This window comes from Condylura cristata, unplaced genomic scaffold, assembly GCF_000260355.1.
Source record: "Condylura cristata isolate star-nosed mole 26May11 unplaced genomic scaffold, ConCri1.0 scaffold00008, whole genome shotgun sequence".
Lineage (NCBI taxonomy): Eukaryota > Metazoa > Chordata > Mammalia > Eulipotyphla > Talpidae > Condylura > Condylura cristata.
This window is the reverse complement of record NW_004567109.1, coordinates 13,193,211-13,215,598: the sequence shown is the minus strand read 5'-3', so window position 1 is coordinate 13,215,598 and position 22,388 is coordinate 13,193,211. Positions and strand designations below refer to the sequence as shown.

At 42.1% G+C, this 22,388-nt stretch overlaps 1 protein-coding gene across 1 annotated transcript in view; it reads right to left on the bottom strand.

Annotated features, from left to right (window-relative positions):
- Positions 1 to 15,905, bottom strand: part of STX12 (syntaxin 12) — a 29,372-nt gene extending 13,467 nt beyond the window's left edge. Inside the window, exons 1-3 of the mRNA XM_004678680.2 lie at positions 15,668 to 15,905; positions 2,849 to 2,918; positions 1,282 to 1,381 (exon numbers count right to left, since the gene is read on the bottom strand). Coding sequence (XP_004678737.1) covers positions 1,282 to 1,381; positions 2,849 to 2,918; positions 15,668 to 15,785 — 288 coding nt within the window. The 5' untranslated portion in view covers positions 15,786 to 15,905. The remainder of the gene's footprint in view (positions 1 to 1,281; positions 1,382 to 2,848; positions 2,919 to 15,667) is intronic.
- Between the last annotated feature and the right edge of the window lie 6,483 nt (positions 15,906 to 22,388).

The window sequence follows — 22,388 nt, the reverse complement described above, 5'->3', positions numbered from 1 at the left end:
CCGCCTGCCCCGGAGGTGACCACATGGTGTGGCAGACCTCTCCTGACCCGCCCGCTGCTCCCCTCAGCAGTGTGCTTCGTCGATCTGCCTGTTCTGCTCCCCACTCTGTCTCTGGTGAATCCTCTCACCCTCCGCATCTCTGGCCTGTACCCCAGTTCTGTACAAATAAATAAATAAATATTAAAAAAAAAAAAAAGAATGGCCCTCCCTGGTGACCAAGGGGCTAAGTCTTAGCATTTTCACTGCTCTAGCCTGAGCTGGCGCCCTGGCCAGGGAGCTGACCGACATAGGGTGCAGCAGACCTCTCCTGACTGGCCCACTGTTTCTCTTAGCTGTATATTTCAGTAAATTTGCCTGTTTTGCTCCTGGCTCTAACTCTGGTGGGTCCTCTTACCCCTTGCACCTCTGGCCTACACCCAAGTTCTTATATGCATAAATAAATAAAAATAAATCTTAACAAACAAAAAACCTATAATCCTTGAAAAAAACACTAAAATTTATGTTTTAACAGCCTCAACTCACAGGCTGAAAAACAACACAGGTTAGAGTAGTTGTAGGCTTTGTTTTTGGAGCCATAAGAAATACAACATCATTGTAAAAACTTACAATCAAAAGCAACATGAGTGCCCCCCAGAGTGGTACAGAAGCTAAATGGAGTCACACTGGTTAAGGCCATTGGAAACAGTTTTTCTACTGGGAGAGAGGATTTGAGACAGATCAGGAATGACAAGTAAGAGCCAGGAAGTGTGGAGAAAAGACAACAAATCCCAGTAAAAAGTGTGTGTTTTTAAAAGCTTCCAGTGGTTACTGAGTAAAATGACTGGAAGAAAGAGATCTTTCTCCCTGAGCGCTTCTTAACCTGAGTCCTACGAATGATTCAAGATGGACATGAAAGCGATTCAAAATATGAAATGTCAAAACATTTGACATTTACAGACTAGATTTGACATTTACGGACCAAGCCTACAAGCAGACCCCAGTGAGATGCAGCAATGACAGTCTTTCTCATTTAAAGTCATTTTATTAACAGGTCAATAATACGTTATTGCTGATAACAGCAACAGCCAGCACATAATGACGGCCTCCTGGACACTGGGCACCTGGCCTGATCTGCAGCACATGTGGCTCTTAAGTCACAGCAGCCACCGACCCCCAGCTTCTAGATAAGGAAACTGAGGCTCAGCAGCCCAACCAACAGCTAAGTTGTTTCAATTCTACTTACTGCCTTTCCATTAAAACAAAATCCTTTCCGCAAACAGACAACATCCACAAAATACCAACCTGTTCAGAAGTAGATAAAGGGAGAGGCAAGGATCCTAATTCCTTCAGTAATTCATTTGTTTCCTTAGCAAGCTGATTTGTAGAGTGTTGTAACTGTTGCCTAAGAGGAAAAAACACAACAAAAAAACCCTGTTTTAGGACAGTCTTGCCTTTTGGAACCTGTGATAGTTAGCATCACTTCCTTCATGGTGTCCACAACGCAGGGAACAAAAGAGCATTTGAGAACTTGGGTTCTTAGATGCCCAAGTCCAGAAACACTATCTAGTCAAGCCCACTTCAAAGTATCTGTATGTTACTGAGTAGAAAGAACCTGCTTCAATGGAACCTGCTGAAGGAAGCACAGGTCAGGAACTTTAAGTCTTTGGGGAGAAAAGAAAAGCCCATCAGTAGTTCTGAGAGACTGTAACACCAATCGCCATCACTTTTACAAGTAATGGTTTTAGTACATGAAACTCACACATCTCCCTGACTCAACCGCCCCGGAGCTGTGTGGCTTTGCGTCCCTTCACTGACTAGGGCAGAAGCCAGGTCTGGCGGCTGGAGGAAGTGTGCTTCTAGAGCACAGCTTCTACGCCAGGGAGCAACCTCTGAATTCAACTCGCACATTCATGCTTGTTCAGCTTTATCCTTGGCTTGTTACCTGGGCTTTGTGCTCGACTTCTTGGCTCTTTTCTCCAAAACAAAGAAGTCTTATGCTGTGTAAAAATATGTACGGGGTAGAGAGGAAGGGAAAGGAAAGAGGGAAGGATAGGTAACGGGTTGAGTGGGATGGGAAAGCAGTACAAAGACAGAAGACCCCTTCCACTCCGGCTCCATCTCCTCTGTGGCCACTGGTACAAGGTTCTGAGGGAGGCCAGAGAAGCCACACTACCAGCTGTTACAGTTTTTCACTACTACGAGCTCGCCAAGGTAAAAACGACAATGAGGGAGTCGAAAACATGAGGAAGTAAGTTAAGAAGAGCCTGTACATCCCAGAGAGTATAAATATGCCCAGGTATTTCACATCTTTCTGGAAAAAGCTCAAAGTGGCTACTCATTCTCTCACTTTGTAATGTTTAGGACAGGAAACAGAAGTTATTGCTCAGTGTATCTCAAAGATGAAGAACAGGACTGAAAACTGATATGGATTCAAGAAGGATGTAATTCAAAGCATCCCAAGTCCCTGCCAGCCCACTGTTCTCTCCCTCACATGAGCCAATCTTTCTCATGGTAACAGTGGAAAATCTAGCTAGGGCAGATGAGCCCTGCAGATTATCAGGAGTCATTTGCTGTCTAGGAAGCTCAGCTAAGCAAATAGTTTATTTTGGATGATAGGAATTCTCTTTTCTGCTTCCCTAATTTGTTCTGCTAAACTGCCCAAGGGGAAAAAAAATAAGCAGAATTCAAGGACTTAAGAGAGGCACAGATCAAAGCCATGCATTTCTCTGTAGCCCTCTATACCCCTCTATCACCAATGGCCTGTTGCCTCTTGTTCTGACTTCACAGGCCTGGCTGCCATGCAGCCACGACACTAAGCATATCCCCACAGGGCCCTCATAAGACCCAGGCTTGTTAGAAAGTTACTCACAGATTTTCCTGTAGTTTGCTTGAGTCCTGCTTAGTTCCTAGTTGGCCCATCAAATTCTTTATCTGTGTAGCTGGTAAGAGAGAGGGGTAAAAAGATTTATTAAAAGGAAACACCCTACTTCCCTGATCATGAGCACCCTACTTCCCTGATGGCTGGTCTCTTCACACCCCAAATAAGGACACCTAACTAACAGAAAGCATGCTGTCAGCAAAACCTTGGCATTTATACTCCCCCCTAAAACTACCGGCAAGGTTCACTTCTCCCCAGTAGATTAACTATGTCACTAGGTAGGCAGAGGGTGGCAGGGTTTTTTTGTCACCCCCAAAGAACTTCCAGATTTCCAGATTTTCCATGGCTAAAATGTTCATGTCATTAAAAGGTCTTGATATCAAATCTGTAACAATAAAAATTAGACCCACTAATATACAATCACTTTCCTACAGCAAACATTTTTTGAATGCATATTTTTGGACACTGAATATTTACTATTACTAACAAATAACAACTGATTGAGCACCTCTGTGTGTGGGATACTGTATCTATCACATTAACTTCCAAAACAACAGCCTGAAGTAGCTATATCTCCAATTTTCAGAGGAGGAAGTGTAGTGAGAGAAGTATTTTATATCAGGGTACTCAATTAAGGAACAAGCAGAATCAGAAAGTTCAATCCTAGGCATGTCAGACATCCATGCCAGTATTCTTTCAGCAACGCTGTCTACAGGCAAATACAGTTTTATTCAGACAACTCTTTACCTGCACTAGACTACTAAGAGCAGGAGTGGCCATGTTGAATCCAGGATTTTTTGGTTTTTTTTAAGATTTATTTATTTATGCTTACAGAACTGGGGTACAAGCCAGAGGTGTGGTGAGTGAGGGGATTTACCAGTGACAGAGAGGGGAACAGAACAGGCAGATCTACTGAAATACACTGCTGATGGGAGCAGTGGGCAGGTCTGGAGAGGTCTGCTGCGCCATATGGGTCAGCTCCCTGGCTGGGGATCGAATTCGTGCTGCAGTGGCTTCTCAGTGCTTCATAGCACAGTGCTTTAACCCATTGCACCACCAGGGAGAACCCTGAATCTGGGATGTTTAAGGTCCTAGTCATGGACCAGGAGGGTCAGAGGTGCAGAGGAAGGAACCACTCATCCAGGGGGAAGCACTAACACCAGCCTGCCAGAGAATCTGAGCTCCCTGATGCTCACAGGTTTCTGCAGTAGGAATACAGCCCTTGATCTCTTTTGTGCCCTGCTTTTTAGTGTATCCAGTTGGCAGAGAGGGTTGAGGGAGATTTACTCATTTATTCACCATTCTCTTGTAGCAGTTGTAATTTTGCTGTATGATTTTTTTTTTGCGTGCTTGTTTGCTTGTGTCTTCTAAAAAAAGCATTCATTGTTTCCTATTCCAAGTAGCCAGAGTACAGAACATAATACTGCTTTTTGCCCAGAAAAAAAAAAACAAAAACGATTATCTTCAAGTTCAAGTGTCATAAGGTCATCAAGAGATAATATAGATATACAATAGGTATGTGGCTCCACCAGCCAAAAGACATTCTCCACTGTAGGGATCTGTCCTGTTTTCTCAGGATTAATGTGAAAAAGTCTCGTGACACCAGGCTGCTAAAGTCTTGCTTTGTGGAAGAAGATGAGAAAAACAAGGCATATTATTTAACTTACGTATACATTATAGGGACAATATATATATAACATTTACAGAGTCAATGAGAAAGAACCCTCACTTATTGGAGTTATTAATTAAAACAACTGTTCCTTATGATAGAATACACCTAAAAATAAAATCTGGGGATTCACGATCATAATCTTGTTCCTAATTTGGTCACCAAGAGCAGTAAAAAGACAAGCTAAGTTTTGAAGTATCAATTACCTTACAGAAACACTGATGTTAGGAACCTCTAATTCTGAGAAACAATAATTTAGCAAAGATCCCTCTGATTGATTGCTAGGTGACTACTCTTAGGTAGAAACTGAAAACCTAGTGCAATATTGTGATTTACAGGAAAAATACAATTGGAGATTCAAATGAGCAAAATATATTTCTCTACACATGTGGTCTTCATCCATTATTTAGATCCTAGAAATTACCTGAGTGTTGAGAGTAATAAAGGTGTCTTTTTACATTGATTATCTGGCTTTTGGGGCCCAGCTAAGGATCGGAGCTAGCTGCCCAGTGTGACTAGAGGGCTGAAACTTCCAGTTCCATCCAACCCCTGACCCAGGCCTCCAGGGAGGTCTAGGTGAAATCAACCCCCAATGCACAGTGATTATTATCCATCATGCCTAAGGAAGAAGGTCTCCACAAGGGGTTGGGTCTATAGCCACAGCAGCACAAGTTTGATCCAGGGCCAGGGAGCTGGCTTGCCCTCTGCTCCCCTCAGCGAGCTGCCTGGTCTGTTCCCCACTGTCTCTGGTGATCCTTTCACCTCCAACCCCCAACCCCCAGCTCTTATATTTAAGTCATAAATAAATCTTTTATATATATATATATGTATGTATGTGTATATATATTTTAACAGTTTATTTTTATATCATTTTGTACATTTTTTTTCCATCTCAATTGTAATCCCCGTAGGTTTCCCATCACCAAGTCACCCGTGTGCCATCACCATAGTAATAAATCTTTTTTTTAAAAAAAAGAATATATGGGGTTATAACACTTCAAGTTACAATTAAATCTTATTTTCAAACCATGTTTTTCTAGCAAAACTTTAACTTCAATTTTTATGATAGAGGATATAGGAGGATTCTCTTGCCTTTCAATAAACTTCCCTAAAATAGATATGTATTCTGTTGAGGATTTTCTAATTCAGTGGCTACACAGGAAAATGTCAGCACTGTAATTACTAAATTTTGCTAAGACAGCATTATATAAGATATAAGTACCACTAGTTGGAGGAATTTCCTTTTTACCTAGGTAAATGGCGATCACTAAAGCTATCAAATATCAAGCCCTATAAATAATTCATGAGAGAAGGCAGACCTTAGCATTTACTAGACATTGGGTTAGGTACCTGATGTAGTATAATAAATGTATTTGGTCTTTGTTCTGGCTCCTGGCCCAGAGATCTGGTAAACCCATGGAATATCCTGACTGATGAGAGTATACTTTGTTATTCATAAAGAGTTATTCATACTGAGCCCATGTTAACAAGGTGACTTAAAGTAGGTCCCCTAGACAGCCTTGAGCGGGGTGGGACTGGTCATGAAAATGATCAATTTATTAGTCCCACCCACCCATCTCTGTGAAGGGAAATAGGGGTTGGAGGTGGCAGATTAAACGCGACAAAGAGCATAGAACTAGATCTGATTAATTTCCCAGTTGGTGAAAGAGCACAAATGCTAGGTGGGTGTTATCCCAGAGAGAGGATGGGTGGTCCGGGCCCTTTCCTACATGACTTGTCCTAGCATCTATTTCTAGCTGGCTGTTGCTGATTTATCATTCATGATAAACCTGTAATCTAGTAAGGAAATGTTTCCTGAGTTCTGTGAGTCACTCTTGTAAACTAATGTTAGCTGAGGAAGTCATGGGAACCCCCAATTTATAACCTGTTGATCAGAAGCACAGGTGACAACATGCAGCTGGCATCTGGAGGGGCGGGGTAACCTTAAGGGCACACTAGCCTGTGGGATCTAATACTAACTCTGGGCAGGCAGTGTGAGATCTGAGTTAACTGTACAACACATCATAGGTGTCAGGAAAACCTGAGAATTGCTGGGAAAACCCACATATCTGTTGTCAGATTAAAATACTGGCAGAGGAAGCACTGGAGTGTTTTTTCCTTTATACTTGAAAAATATCATCCTATTTGGTACCAACAACCCTTGAAAAAACACTCATACAATATTACAGATGGGCTCACTGAGGCTCAAGGGAGCTACAGAGCTCATTCACTCACGCTCTCCTGTTCTAAGCTCTCTAGAAGGCAAATGCTATCTAGAAGTTTATTCAAAGTGACAAGTGCTATAAAGAAAAATTAATTTAGGTAAGAGCTAAAATGCACCAGAGTGGGAGGGAACAAGATGAGTACAGATGGTCAGAGACGACATCCTCTGGTAAGATGGCGCTGAGCCAAGATCTCAGGTGAGAGTTGAGGCCGTGCACATGCCTGGAAAGTTTCTAGCAGTGAGGGTATTAAGTACAAAGTTCCAAAGGCAAGAGGGTTGGTGTACTGGAGGCTGGCATGACTAGAACAGAGTAAGCAAGAGTGGTGAGAGAAGAAGCCCAAGAGGGAGGGGACCCAGATTGTATGTGGCCTTGGCAGACTTCAAATTTTAATGAAAGGGGAAGCCACTGAAGCGTTTTGGGCCAAGTGTCCCTGCTGGCTCCAATGGCTATCTTCTTTGTGCCACATTATGTTCTCTTAAAAGGTGGACACGGAAAGGAAATAAAATGTAGTAACAAAGGGCAGGCCTTCAGCTGCTCCACGCCCTGCCTATCTGATAGCTCCTGGATTTAATATAAGCTCCCTGCTCCAGAGAGGCCGACGTCCTTGCTCTAACCTGTTCCTTCCACAATTCCCTCCCATTTGGGGGCATATTCCAGCGTATACACCAGAGTCCAGCAGAGTGCCAGATACTCAGTGGGTTCATAAATAAATGGCCTGGTTCAGTTAACCTCTCATAATATTTTCTTTAGGCAAAAGAGATGAGTAAACAAGAGCTAGGAGACCTGAACTCTACGCCAGACTTGACCATTTCATTTTGCTGGGTTGCTTTTTCACCAATTGTTTTTGATACTCAAGCTTAACATATTCATCACTTATTATTTATCATAGTTACTTACTATTTGTGTGGGCTGGTTTTTATATTTCTCATAAAAGCAGCTATGGGATGACTAAATGAGCTGTCAGTCCTCCACCACTGCTTGTTCTAAATTCAATAATAACAAAAGCCTGTAGTTCCAGTGACTCTGTGTAACCAGAGTGTTTCTGAAAGCCGGAGTGTGGCCTCGAGAGGCTCCAGCTCTGTAGCAGTGATGCTGAACTGCTGACCTGCCTTTGGTGGGTAGGACCACAGTCTACTCCTTGTTCGCATTTGCGTAACACACACACACACACACACACACACACACACCCACACACACACCCACACACACCCACACACACACCCTCCAGAAAATGCGTGGTTGAATAGGTGATGACAAATAAAGGTAAATCTTACCAAAAAGGTCAAGGAAACAGCTCATGTTCATAGACTGTAACAGTCTATAAATAACCAGCTGTTCTTTGTATAGTTCCAGCCGAGAATTTATTTTCACCTGGACTTTTCTGCAGTGTGTAGAGAGCACCTGAGTTTGTGTGTGTGTGGTGAGGGCTAGCGAAGCACAGCAGGGGACACCACAAGGCCCTTTGCTAAGTACTAGACTAACAAATGAATCTTATCCCCATCAAGATTTTCTAAATTCCTGAATATTAAGATATTTTCCTAAAAGTGTCCAGCAAGACTCAAGTACCAGACACCCCAAAACTCAAATCTAAGGACAGGAGTGTCTAATTTACCATAACTCAAAAAAGCAGAACTGTTGTGCACTACCATCCATAGCCACCAACATCAGGGATTTATTTAAAAAGTGACTCAATGACCACCTAGTTAACATCCAAGAACTGTATCCTATAATAACCTAAAGACAAAAAGAAACAGATGGTTATATATACTATTTTCACTTAGTGTACTTAATACGTCAAAAGGTAAAATCATAGTTTTTGCAAAGATTCCTAGCAAAGTGGGTTGAATTGACAATAAAAGTAATTTTCTAGTTAAGATGACCAATGAGAAAATTTATTTTCAAACATCCTAGTAAATGGGAGTTTTACTTTAAGTTGACTTATTATAACACACTGAACAGAAGTAACTGCAATGCTCCATAACCCTGGAGGCCAGATGACGAGGCAAAGGAAAAGGTGACTTTGGGTCTATGTAAGCAGTTTTGTTATTCTTGAAAGTAGACCTCAATTTCACCTATCACTGACCTCTTATTTTTAAGAGGTTAAAACTTTTCAAGGACTCAGAAGCAAATCAATTCATTGTACATTACAGCTAACATCCACACTAAGAATTGCTCTAAATTGAATATTCTTGATGCAGTTTAGCTGACATCAGCTTTAAGCAGAATTGAACCTCCAAATGAAGCTAAATCCAAATCAAAGTCTAGTCATAGAAAGCAACCAGTGTCACTGCAGTTTACTGTAACTCAAAGAAGTGGGTTACAGTGAAATAAGTTTCCCACTAAAAGAGGGAAAAAATTCTCCTGATTTGACCAATTCTAGTGCTCTAATTCAGTATATTTTTAAAAATACATGTGAATTCAGGCCTTCCTGGTGGTGCTCTCTAGTCTTACTTAGTGCTATCAAGCTATTACCGACCATTGCTGGCATGGGTTCAATCCCTGGCCAGCAAGGTGACGCACAAGGCACAGCAGCCCTCTGCTGTCTCATCCCTGTTTCTCTCAGCAGTGTGTTTCAGTAGACCTACCTGTTCTGCTCCCCATTCTGTCTCTCATGAATCCTGGCCTACACCCCAGTTCTTGTGTGCATAAATAATTAAATAACTCTTTCCATGTGAACTTGACAAAAAGATTATTTACCCCAAAGGACAAAATGATAAGTCTATGAGAATGAAGTCATCTCAGTGTCTTACTCTGAATATTAGGTTTTCATGTAGCTACAATGAAAAAGACATGACTCTTAAAAAGCAGCTGCTGTATTACAACCATGCTCTAAATGAATACTAAACATCAGAGGCATAAGCTTCCATTTACCATACCAGCGTGTGATGGTTAAGTGCACAGCTTTGAATTAAGACTGCCTTGTGTGTTATTCCTGGTTCCACCACTTCCTAGCTTCACTGCCTTGAGCAGAAGACTCCACCAGTCAACTGTGCCTCAAATTCCTCATCTAAAACAATGGGACTAACAAAAGAGCCCTCAAATGGTTGTAAGATGAAATAATCTGAAGCTAAATATAGAATAGTACCTGGCACATAAAAGATTTCAATTAAGGATAGTTATTATCAAACTCAAGATCAAGAAAAATGTACTCAGCAACAATGAAATCAATTAAGTACACAGTGAATGCCAACTACATAGCCCCTGCTGTGCCAGGCACTATTGCTAAAGAGAAATGTATAATACATGGTCACTCTATCCCCACAAAACTAACAGTGATCTCTCTAACAGGAGTGACAAGGTGAAAAGACATGAATTAATTAAGGAAAACAAAATACAAGTAGTAAACGTGCACATTCAAAGGAGAAGAAATGATAGCTAATACTTGAACACTTCCTGTGTTGCAGTCACCATTTTAAGCATTTTACATAAACTACCTCATCTTATCCTCCTACCCTAAATAAATACTATCCGTTTTATAGATGGCAAAACAGAGAAGTAAAGCAATGCTCACGCAGCTAGTAAGGCCACGGAGCACTTCAGCCCAGGCAGTCTGACCCCTGAGCCCGAGTCCAGACTTAGAGTGGGCGGAGGTCTCAGCCAAGAACATCACTGTTTACTACATGTCTACCAGGCCCATTTGATCATCCCATTTTAACAAATTCATTTTGCAGATGGGGTAACAGACAAAAATAGGGAGATCACCTGTCCAAGGCTAACAGTGGACAAAGACGCCGGGACTCAGTCACAGATCTGCTGGCCCTAAAGCCATGTCCTGTCTGACTTCACTCTTTTTCCAAAGTAAAGGAAGACTTAATTACAAGCGTCTTTTGGATCCTTAGAGAGGTGGGGAGTGAAAAGATACTAAAGAAAAGAGGAAAAGAATGAGGAAAAACCAGGCTTAGAGATTTTAGATAAACAGCCTGCCTACTGTAAAGCAGAATGAGAAGTGTAAAACATGGTCAATCTTAGTTAGGATGGCGAGAAAATGAAAGCAAGGCAATGTTCCGATCTGGGAGAGCAGGCAGCAGAGTGCCACTGCAGGTTCCTGGGTTGAGTAGCATCATGAAAATAGGGTTTTAGGGGCCCTCCCTGGTGGCACAGGGGGTTAAAGCACAACACTGGGAGCTAGGAAGCTAGCTGCAGTGCATCCCCCCTGCCAGGGAGGTCACCCACATGGTGCAGAGCATACTTCTGTCCCGCCCGCTGCTCCCCTCAGCAGTGTACTTCATCAATCTGCCTGTTCTGCTCCCACTCTGTCTCTGGTGACTCCTCTCACTGTCCCTGGACCTCCGGCCTGCACCCCAGTTCTATAATTATTTATGCATAAGTAAATAAATCTTTAAGAAAGAAAAAGAAAATAGGATTTTAGACACATGGCTGAGAGCATTACCAGGAAGACGAGAATAACAGCAATCACAGGGGCACTGAGAATATGCTGCTGGAATCCAGATGTTGAGATCATGGAGACTTAAGGTTATGTACTGGGATACAGGTGTTTAGATGAAGACTTAAGGTGGCATTGAAATAAAAAGCAAGTGGCACATACGAAAATAACTTTGAAAGAAAAACCCCCAAGAGATCATGATCATCCATTTTAAAAGTTTAACAGCTTTTCACTTTGTTTTCAGTAAACAAAATCATATCAACAAATGAGCAACACTAAAGAACGGAAGTGTTGTTCTTTAATCTCTTTCAAGTTAACTCGGAGGCTATTTCCTCTATCTGCTTCAGCAATACTTGCCCAGACCCTTTGTTCCGCAACGGACAGAGTCAACTATTTTTCCTCTGTACTCTGCACACACTGATAGCAACCTTTCATACTGGGCAGTCAACCTTGCCTGTACCTGTAACAACCCACACAGCGGCCTGCCAGTTTTCAGGCTGATCTGCTCTGAATTCCAAACTCATGTCTATGGCTTGGTAGGTGAGAAAGAGAGACAGGTACTGTCTCAAACGTTCAACAGGGACAGTTCCTTCCTTGCAGAGCTGTATGAATATGGTTGTGTGTCTGGGAAGCGACACGCAGAATGGATACTAGCCACCCTGCCCAGGTCTTGGAAAGGTCGGGGGAATAGGCACTAGCCTGATAACGGGGTCAGAGCAATGCCAGCCTATCAATTTAAAATTCTCAGTTCTTCACCAAACAGTGTCAAGGGATAAATTCCAATTCACACTGCCTGGGGTCATAGGATGTGGTAGGTACTACACAGAACAAGGAGGAAGAGTTCTAAGATGGCAGAAAAACGTCAGTCATTCAAATCTATGAAGCATCAAGACGTGTGTGTCTTCTACTACACTCTCCTCACTACAGCTCAGCCACACTAGCCTACTTACTATTCTTTGAACACACCAAGAACTTTGGTCTCGCTAGTCCTTCTGCCTAGAATGCCCTCTCCCAACTACTCACCCAGCTTCCCCTCGTGTCATTAAAGCGTCTACCAAATGTCACCTCTTTAGGGAGGCCTTCCTTGACAAACTGATCCAATAAATACAGTGCATGCACCTTCTTTCTCTCCTCACTCTCTGTCCCTTTTCCCTGTTATATTCTTCTTTTCTTTTTTTTAAAGATTTATTTATTTATGCATACAGAATTGGGGTACCGACCAGAGATGCAGGGGTGAGAAAATTCACCAGAGTGGGAAGCAGGACAGGCAGACTGACAAAGTACACTGCTGAGGGGAGCAGCAGGTGGGTCAGAAGAGGTCTGCTGCACCATGTGGCTGGGGATTGAACTTGTGCTGAAGTTGGCTGTGGACAGCTTCATACTACTGTGCTTTAACCTGCTGCGCCACCAGAGAGGGCCTCCCTGTTATATTTTTCTTCACAGCACTTATGACTTGATATTAGTTATACAGGTGTGTGTACACATATGTGTGCAATACACAATTACACTATCAGGGCATAGTATGACAAGACAGAATTTTGTCTGTCTTGTTCATTATTCTATCCTCAGCATGTAATAGGTGCTCAATGAATTTCTGTTTGAGAATGAATGACTGAATAAATCTACCATATGCTTGGGACTGGAATAAGTTCTAGTAACAGAGATCAGTAAGTTATATCCCCTGCTTCAAAAGAACTAACAAGAGAATGCTCCACAGCTTCAGGTATTCCTATGGACAGTAGAACAAAAAGAAATTATTTGTAAATTGAAGTGTTAAGTGTTACAAAAATGTAATATTAATTAAAAGTTGTAGAAAGGCTAGTTGGCAGTCAGATGAGGCAGTTCCACATTCAGTATCTGCCATTTGGCTGCAGGATAATTATTTAACCTTTTTAGTCTGTTTCTAACCCCCAAAATGGAAATCTTATAATTAATTTACAGAATAGTTATAAAATTAAGTAAGATAATATATTAAGGCACTTTTCATATGCCCAGCACAAAGTATACACCCAAATGTTAGCTAGTAATATTACCGGTTGACTTTAATGATCACTTGAGACCAATGCCCAATCAATAGCTAAAATTTTTTTAAATTTATTTATGCATACAAGAATTGGGGTACAGGCCAGAAGGGGCAGGGGTGAAAGGATTGACCAGAGACAGAGTGGGGAGCAGAACAGGCAGATTGCAATACACTGCTGAGGGGAGCAGCGGGTGAAACAGGAGAGTTCTGCTGCACCATGTGGGTCACCTCCCTGGCCAGGGATCGAACTCATGTGTATAGCTTCATAATGCTGCATTTTAATTCACTGTGCCACCAGGGAGGCCCCTTAATAGCTAAATCTAACAATTGTATCACCAAAGAACTTTTCCTATCCATTCCGTCTTTTTTTTTCTCAAAGACTTATTTATTTATGCATATGAACAAGAACAGGGGTACAGGCCAGAGATGCAGGTGGTGAGAGGATTCACCAGAGACAGAGTGGGGAGGAGAACAGGCATATATACCAAAAAACACTGCTGAGGGGAGCAGCGGGTACCACGTGAGAGGGTCAGCTGTGACGTGTGGGGATCAAACTCAAGTTGCAGTGGCTGGCCATAGCTTGATAGTGCTGAGACTTTAACACTGCACCACCAGGGAGGGCCCATCCATTCCTTCTTTTATTTCACAGTCCTCAACTGGTATCTCCAATTCTCGTCTCTTCCTTCCAATTCAATCTACAAAGAATTAACTACAAAAAATTCAATTCCCAAAGATTTAACTCCAAGCCCCTTTAGCCCCTTTAGTACTAAAAAGTCCTTTATGTCCAGGCCCCAACTTACCTTTCCAATCCTACTTTCTAGTAAGAGTCTACCACTCTAGCTAAAGTAACTTAAATCTACTTTTCTATCTACAACTCATGTAGATAGACTATCAAGACTTATACTCAAACAAATACACATAGAATGAGTATTTCACAAATAGATATTAATATTAGATTTAGTCTCAACAGGAAGCTTTTTTGTCTTGAACCAGAATTTTCTGATCTAACTAGTGTCACAGTTCCCTCCCAAAAGGAAACTGGAACACCAAGAGCTATCTATGCTTTCGAATGAATGGTCATATTCTTTTTTTTTTTAATTTCTGGATTTTAACAGGTTTCATAGTCTTCTTTCCACTTCCAAATCACAGTCTCAATTTCTTCCCATCAGAAACTTCATCTCTTAGGCAACAACTCTCCCTCTCTGTGACTATGCAGGTGCTTCTCTTCACCAACCTCCCTTTGCAAAGCAGCGAGGCAGCTCTCCTCCCAAGGCTGTCTGCCTGTGACTACGCAGGCCTCTCTTTTAACAAACCTGTCCCTTTTGGGGACAGCTCCTTCTGCCTGCTTATGTCTGTGCAGGTGTCTTTTACTCTTCTCTCCCTTTGTATAATAAACCTGCCCTTTATATATTAAAACAAAGAAGGAGAAGCTTTTGATTCTTAAATTCTACATTTTGATAAACTGTTCTTTAAAAGATAGGATATAATTGTAATGCAGGACCAACTAGGTCTCCCTATTAACAGAGTAAAACCAAGCTCAAAAATACAATAATAACAGTGATGATTACCATTCTTGCCAAGTAAAGTAGTTGCAGGGGATCTGAGATGATTTTCAGGCACAAAGACCAAACAGTATTTGACTCATTCTATAACAGTCTAACTCAGACCCTGTAGAAAAGGAGTTTTAAGACAAGCCAAAACATTTTGAAATCCACCATCAGCTTGACTATGTCCTATTTGTTAAGTGATTGTAGCCAAGTCCTTGAGTTTCTCTATGTATCGGTTTTATTCAAAAGAGTAGCTAAATAAGGAAAGAAAAGTCTCGTGGTTTAAAAACCAAGTTTATGCAAATCTTTTGCTACAAAAGACAAAATAAGGTCAGCTGGAATGTTTTCGGTTAATTCTTTTTATTTAAAGTCATCTCAGCCCTCAAACACCAGTCATTGTATCTGATTTCCAATTTCATTACAGAAAGAATTGTGTATTAAGTCACCCAAACACACGCACTGTCCACTTCCCTTAATTGAAAGTTGCTGATTGCCAAGGAACCAGACTTAGCAGAATGTAAACCTAAAGCCAGAGTCAGTAAACAACTCCCAATCAATCTGCCAAAGAGGAAGGAGAGGTAGGTGGGTGGGAGGAAGGATGACAGGAAAAACTCGGCTGACCACTGCGCCAAGTCAACTCACTCACTGCTCTGCTCTCGAAGTGGCACACCCCCTCCCATCCTGAGGCTGTCAGGTCGGAGCATTCGGCCCCATCTCCGAGGGCAGAACTCCTCAGAAGAAAGTCGAGCTTCAGCTGGGGCTCTGGATTCTCAGGGACCCCGGGCCTGACAGGTTCGGGGATGGCAGTCGCCACTCCCAGAGTGGACAGCCCAAGACAGCTTCAGGAATGGCCTTGGCCGTGGCCCCGGCCGGGCTCCGCGTCCCGGCAGTCTCTCCCAGGCCTGTCCTCGGGATCGCCCTAGCTCCCCGCCCCCGCCCCCCAATTCGGTCCCCCAGCTCACTGGCTTGGCTGATCCGCTGGATGTTGCCGCTGCATGTCTGGATGATGCTGTTGAAGTCCCGGAGCTGGGGCCCGGTGGGCCCCGGGTTACGGTACAAGTCTAAGGGACCGTAAGACATGATGGGAGCTGAGACCGACTCGCCCAGCACTGAGCTCCGACCGGAAACAGCCGTCAGGACGGACCCGCAGACTGACGGGGAAACCGGGAAGAGAAAGGGCGGGGAAGGAGCTGAGGCTGCGTGCGCACTAACCCCACCCGCACGCAGCGCGCACGCGTCCGCCCCGGCCCGGCCCGCCTCGCAGTGCGCAGGCGCCCCTGGGGCCAGCGCCGGGGACTGTCGCTTAGAAACAGGACGCCCTAGGGCGTGGGGATACGGGCGGGGCGGTGACGTCATATGGTGGGGGCTGGGGTTGGTTGTGCTAGGTGGCTGAGTAGTATCTCTCCAGAGCATGGTAACCGGAGGAGAGAGATTTCGATTAGCATAAAATTGTACCGAAGACCTCAGCCCTAACCTCCTATATTGTTCAATTCTGAAAACCCAGCCCCAAATAACAGCGCATTCAACAGCCCTGGAATTCAGGTCCCTACCAAACCCCTGAAATTCCTCATTCTGCTCCCATCCTCCAGGGTTTTGGTCGTATTTGCAGAGCACTTTGATGGCTTACAATCACTTAACCATTTCTCCCTACACTCCTCTTTTTATCCAAACAATGAAATGATAATAATATTCAGCATGTTCTTTGTATGCATCCTCACAGCAATTCACGACAAAGGACAGTTTCTAACTATTTTTATCTTCAGAACAATACATCTTTTAAATGTTGAAGTAATTCGGCAAAGAAAGTTATTACTTTCCCTTTTACAGACGAAAAAACTAAGACCATAGAGGTTAATTTGCTTTCTGAGACTTGACAGCAAAATTACATACACTGAACTAATTTCACTGTCTTTCTACTCCCTAAAACGCATTCCCATATTCCTAAATGCATCCTCCATCTAAATCCTGCCCAAATAGCCTTTTAATCTATATCCCAAACCAGGATTTCTCGGGTAACTAACCTCTAAAGATTTAAATAATGATTTTCTTTAGTAACTTGGAGTGTATGATGAACTCAGTGTTCCCATAAAAAGACATTTTGTGAGCTTATGATAAATGGAAAGGCATAGGTAGGACTTTGGTTTGGGAGGAGATCAAAATGGGGAGTACAGAGGGGGAAGAGCAGTATCTGCTTCCGGTGTTGTCACTCCACCCAACCCATTCTACGGTGCAATCTCTGGGGAAAGGCAAAGAGAGGAAGCTGCTTGCCTGTTTGGGAGGGAGCTACAAATGGGTGAATGAACCTGCAGTCAACCTTAGAATTTCTGTAAGCAAGAATGTCACTGAAGCATGTAGAAAGACATTTTTTTCCCCTTATAAAAAAAGCATCAATGATTTGGGGGGCGCTCATTCAGGTTATTAAGACCATACCATTTCTTCTTTTTTTTTTTTTTTAAGATTTATTTATTTATACATGCAGATCTGGGGTACAAGCCAGAGGAGCAGGGGCAGTGAGAGGATTCACCAGAGACAGAGCATGGAGAAGAACAGGCAGATTGACAAAGTACACTGCTGAGGGGAGCAGTGGGTGGTCAGGAGAGGTCTGCTGCGCCATGTGGGTCAGATCCCTGGCCAGGGATAAAACTCATGCTGCAGTGGCTGATAGCTTCTTAGGGTGATAAAACCTGTTGCACCACCAGAGAGGGCCCTAAATTGTGTTTTTTAACCCATAAGATAGTATTCAGAATATTTAAATTTCACTCCAACGTGAAGTTTAGCATAGGGTTTTTCCCCCTAGGACTTGAAGATACTGTGATTGTTTTCTTTTTCCATACAAAATAAGAAGTGGTTTTACATCTGTGTATCTTCCATGGCCATCTATGTGTGTGTATATCTGTGTGTCAAATACTAGTCAATTGAATACTTACTGAATTGATGCAAGGGTTAAAAAAAAAAAAAAAGCTAACAATTATTAAATGCCTGTCCAGCACTGTGACTTTGTTTTACAAATGTTATCCATAACCCCCAAGATAAAATCCACCTGATAAAGACCACTTATGATCTAACAAGTTTATTAACATTGCTACAAGACAGACTCCACACTGAGGAATCGTGGGGCATCTCACCAAGCACAGAATGAGTCAGTTATTGTAGCATTGGGGAGAAAGAAGGAATGTAGGTAAAATTTAAAAGAAGCAATGTTCTGATAGCCTCAAAGCACACCAGTCTGTGTGTAAAGGGATTATCATCAGGTCTGAGCTAACAAGAGGACTCAGGATCCTGTTTCCTTGGAAACTACATGAAGATAAATGTGGAGTGTTATATCTAAAAACCCCTTATCTGAAGCTCTGCACCTGGCTTGGAAATCGAGGCTGTTTCTCTGTGTCAAAGTTATTCGGATCTTCCAGGCAGGAGTGGAATATTAAATTCTTACTGATCTTTCCAAAAGCATTTTTTCTAAAAATCCTTGATTTTAGAGAATGAGGTTTTTCTGCATTATGTCCTTGTGTTAACTGACATAAACAATCCTCATGGCTTGCATCCTTCAAGGTGACATTAGTTCCTTGGTAGTGGGTAAAGACATGGGTGTTCTTTAGAAGCTCTGGGTACATGCCCACTGCCACAGAGTTGTTAAATTGCACATAACCTATCACCCTGAGGATCCAAACTAGATACGTAGATATCATGCATGTGTTTCAAGTATAGGAATGTTCATACTTTTTTTAGGATTAAAGAGTATTTCCCTGTATTTTTGTTGATGTATATTGACATACAATAGAATGTAGTTATTACAAATTTTGACACATTTACACCCACGTCACCCAGAACAGGATCATCACCCCAGAAAGTTTTCTCGAGCTGTGCTTTCTAATCATTCCCTTTTCCCAGTTTTATTTTCTGATTTTGATCACTACAGATTAGTTTTGCCTATTCTTGGACTTTAGAGATAGAACCCTATTTTGTTTGACTTATTTTAATTAGCATAATGTTTTTGAGATTGAGCCATGATGTTATATATATCAATGGTTTAGTCTATCTTATTGCTTGATTTGAGAGGATGAAGTTTTTCAGCATTATATCCTTTTGTTAATTGACAAGTTGTTGTGTGTTTTTTAAAGATTTGATTTATACAAGAACTGGGGTACAGGCCAGAGTTGCTGGGGGTGATGGTGACAGGATTCACCAGAGACAGAGTGGGGAGCAGAACAGGCATATGTACTGAAATACATTGTTGAGGGGAGCAGTGGGGAGACAGGAGAGGTCTGCTGTGCCATTTGGGTCACCTCCCTGATAGGGGATTGAACCCTTGTCCCAGTGGCTGGTAGCTTCATAGCATGGAGACTTTAACCCCTGCACTACCCTACAGGCGCTGACAAGAAGTTTTCACAGTTTGTACCCTTCAAGGTGAGATTAGTTTCTTGGTAACAGGTGGTATTTTATGAAATTAATATACTACAATTTGATTATCCATTTTCTTATTGGATTAGTGCCAGTTCGAGGCTACTATGAAAAAATTAGAGCATCCTGAAAAACTAAATGTCTGTTTATCCTATATTTCCCCCTACTGAGTAAATAGGTAAACTAAGACAATTCATATAATAAAGGTGGCCATAAACGTAGCCTGCATTTTAGTCTGTCCTTGTTGGCAGCTTATAAATAAATTTATTTCTAACAGCTTTGGAATCTGTGAAGTCCAAGGTTAAGGTGTCAGCCTTCTTCCTGGTGTACAGTAGGTGATGTCTTGTGGGTCCTCACACGGTAGAAGAACAAGGAGGATCTCACTGGAGTCTCCAAATAAGGGCACTACTCTCATTCATGAGGTCTCTGATGTAAAGACTTAAGCACCTCCTAAAGGACCCACAGCTCCTGGCTGTGGTGTTAAGATTTCACCCTATTAATTTGGTGAGGGAGAGACACAAACATTCATGCCATAGTACCTACAATGTAAAACTACATTTAATTTAGAGAAAATAAGTTGTCATGGAGTCTACAAAATAGAATGACCAGGATGACAGTGAAAATATCTTAAAGTTACCTGTTATTAATTTAAAAATCAACTAGTACCAAAATTTGAAATTCATATGTCCTCTTTTTCTTGAAGTGGCATCTAAAAGCCTTTTATTATGAAAACCAACCCTGTATTACATTTTGAATCCTGGCAAATATAGAAATCAAGAACAATAGTATTGTCCAATTGTACACCAGCAGAAGCCCCACATGAACTATTTTGTTTTGTTTTGTTTTGTTTTGTCCACTGCTGTATCTTCAGTGCCTAGCACTACACCTACAATAAAGGAAGGATTTAAAAAATAAATAAAATCACAGAAGAGAATGAATTCATTCACTGATGGAAGTGAAACTCCCTATTAGTAAATTTGACTATTTTTTTTTTATTTTTATTTTTTTTTTTTAGATTTATTTATTTGTGCATACAGAACTGGGGTACAGGCCAGCGGCTGAGGGGCGGCGAGAGGCTTCACCAGAGACAGAGTGGGGAACAGAACAGGCAGATCAACGAAGTACACTGCTGAGGGGAGCAGCGGGCGGGCCAGGAGAGGTCTGCCACACCATGTGGTCACCTCCGGGGCAGGCGGGAATCGAACTCATGCGGAAGCGGCTTTAGATTCTCAGTGCTGTGCTTTAACCCGCTGCGCCACCAGGGAGGGCCAATTTGACTATTTTTTTAAGGATTTATTTATGTATGCATGAGAACTGGGATTATAGGCCAAAGGTGAGGGTGGGGGAGGAGTGAGAGGATTCACCAGAGACCTATTGAGGAGCAGAACAGGCAGATCAACTAAAACACACTGCTGAGGGGAGCAGAGGGTGAGGCAGGAGAGGTCTGCTGGGCCATGTGGGTCACCTCCTTGGTCAGGGATCCAGCTCACACTGCAGACTGTGGATAGTTTCATAGTACTGTGCTTTGACCTGCTGCTCCACTAGGGAGGAGCCCCCATAGTTAGACTATTTTAATTTTTCTTATAAGCAGGATAAATTTTTTTTATGTCAAAGGGGATAATGGAGGCCTCCCTGGTGGCCTAGAGGTTGGATCTCAGCACTATCACCACTGCAGCCTGATTTGATCCCCCACACCTCTGGACTACATCCAAGTTCTTCTACTCAAAAATAAAGTTAGGGGCCCTCCCTGGTGGCTCAGCAGGTTAAAGCACAGCACTAAAAAGCTTAAGCCACTTCCACATGAGTTCGATCCCCGCCTGCTCTGGAGGAGATCCACATGGCATGGCAGACCTCTCCTGACCTGCCCGCTGCTCCCCTCAGCAGTGTACTTCGTCGCTCTGCCTGTTCTGCTCCCTGCTCTGTCTCTGGTGAATCCTCTCCCCCGCCACATCTCTGGCCTGTACCCCAGTTTTGTATGAATAAATAAATCTTTTTTTTTTTTTAAATAATAATAAAGTTAAAAAGGGGGGGGCAGGGAAGGAGATAATGGGATATAGATATTGGTAAACCAGCAAAAAATGAGAGAAAAAAAAAACCCAACAATTATACTTGAATCAATATGAATTTTTATTAACACACATTTGTCAAAGTCTGTACAAACCAAAACATTCCCGTGTTTTAAAATGTCCATTATTACAAACATACAAATAAACAAAAGGTGTTACCAAAAGTTAGCTACTCAATTTTATGGTAAAACAGTGTCATGATTTTTAAAAACCAAAATTTCAAGACTGAGGTTTCTTCCTTCCCTTTTTGGAATTTGTGAAAGTTAGAAAAATGTGTGGAGTTGCTTTATATTTTATGCCAAGACCTTAAAAAAAGACATAGTAGAAAACTAAATATGTTTTTATATTGCCACTTCATGTAACAGAATTTCTCAAGTCTTTAAAAAAAACAACCATGACTGTCATTTTTTTTCCACAATCTTTACCCATAGTCAACGTAAACACATCCAAAAAATATTATCTGAGTTTTTCTTTACCTAAAATTTCTCATTCAAAAAAATTACAAAACTATTTAGCACTGCCATTTCCCTTGCTTAGAAGGGAAAATTACATCCCCTACTACAAAGACAAATAAGCAACATGGTCCATTGTTATTCTTATCAGAAGGAAGCCACCCATTTCCACATCTCTGTCCAATTATGTGCATGGCTTTACTTGTGACAATGCTAACACAAATTACAAGCATCTGCTTCTAGGAAATGCCTAGCAAGTTAAACTCACTGCTACAATTTTGGTAGACTGAGGTACAAATGCCTGTCCTCACCGTTACCTCTAATTCTAATACCACCCTATAGTAATGATTCCAAGGTAGCTGGTTTTACTGCTTCATGGCATACTACACTTTCCTAATTTCTTTCACAAACATCACAGAGGACACCTGAGCGTATGACTAGAATGGAAATCTATCCCCTCTCCACATGCCTATTAGATCCAGAAGGGAAAACATGGCACAAACAATTCTGGCTGAGGCCAACCTGCTTCTGAGAAGTACCTGTTTTCAATATATTTCCATTAAAAGCATGGAGTGTATGGGCTGGGGTAGGTGAGGGGTGCAGAGAACATCTAATGATATTACTTCTTCCAACAGAGCCTAGTCCATATTTAAGAGCTGGTGCTGACCCCAGAAATGATCTATAGTTCAAACATCCCCATTTGAATCTGTTCATGTTAAAATAAAAACACCTTCTCTGACAATGGCCCAGTATGACAACTGATACAC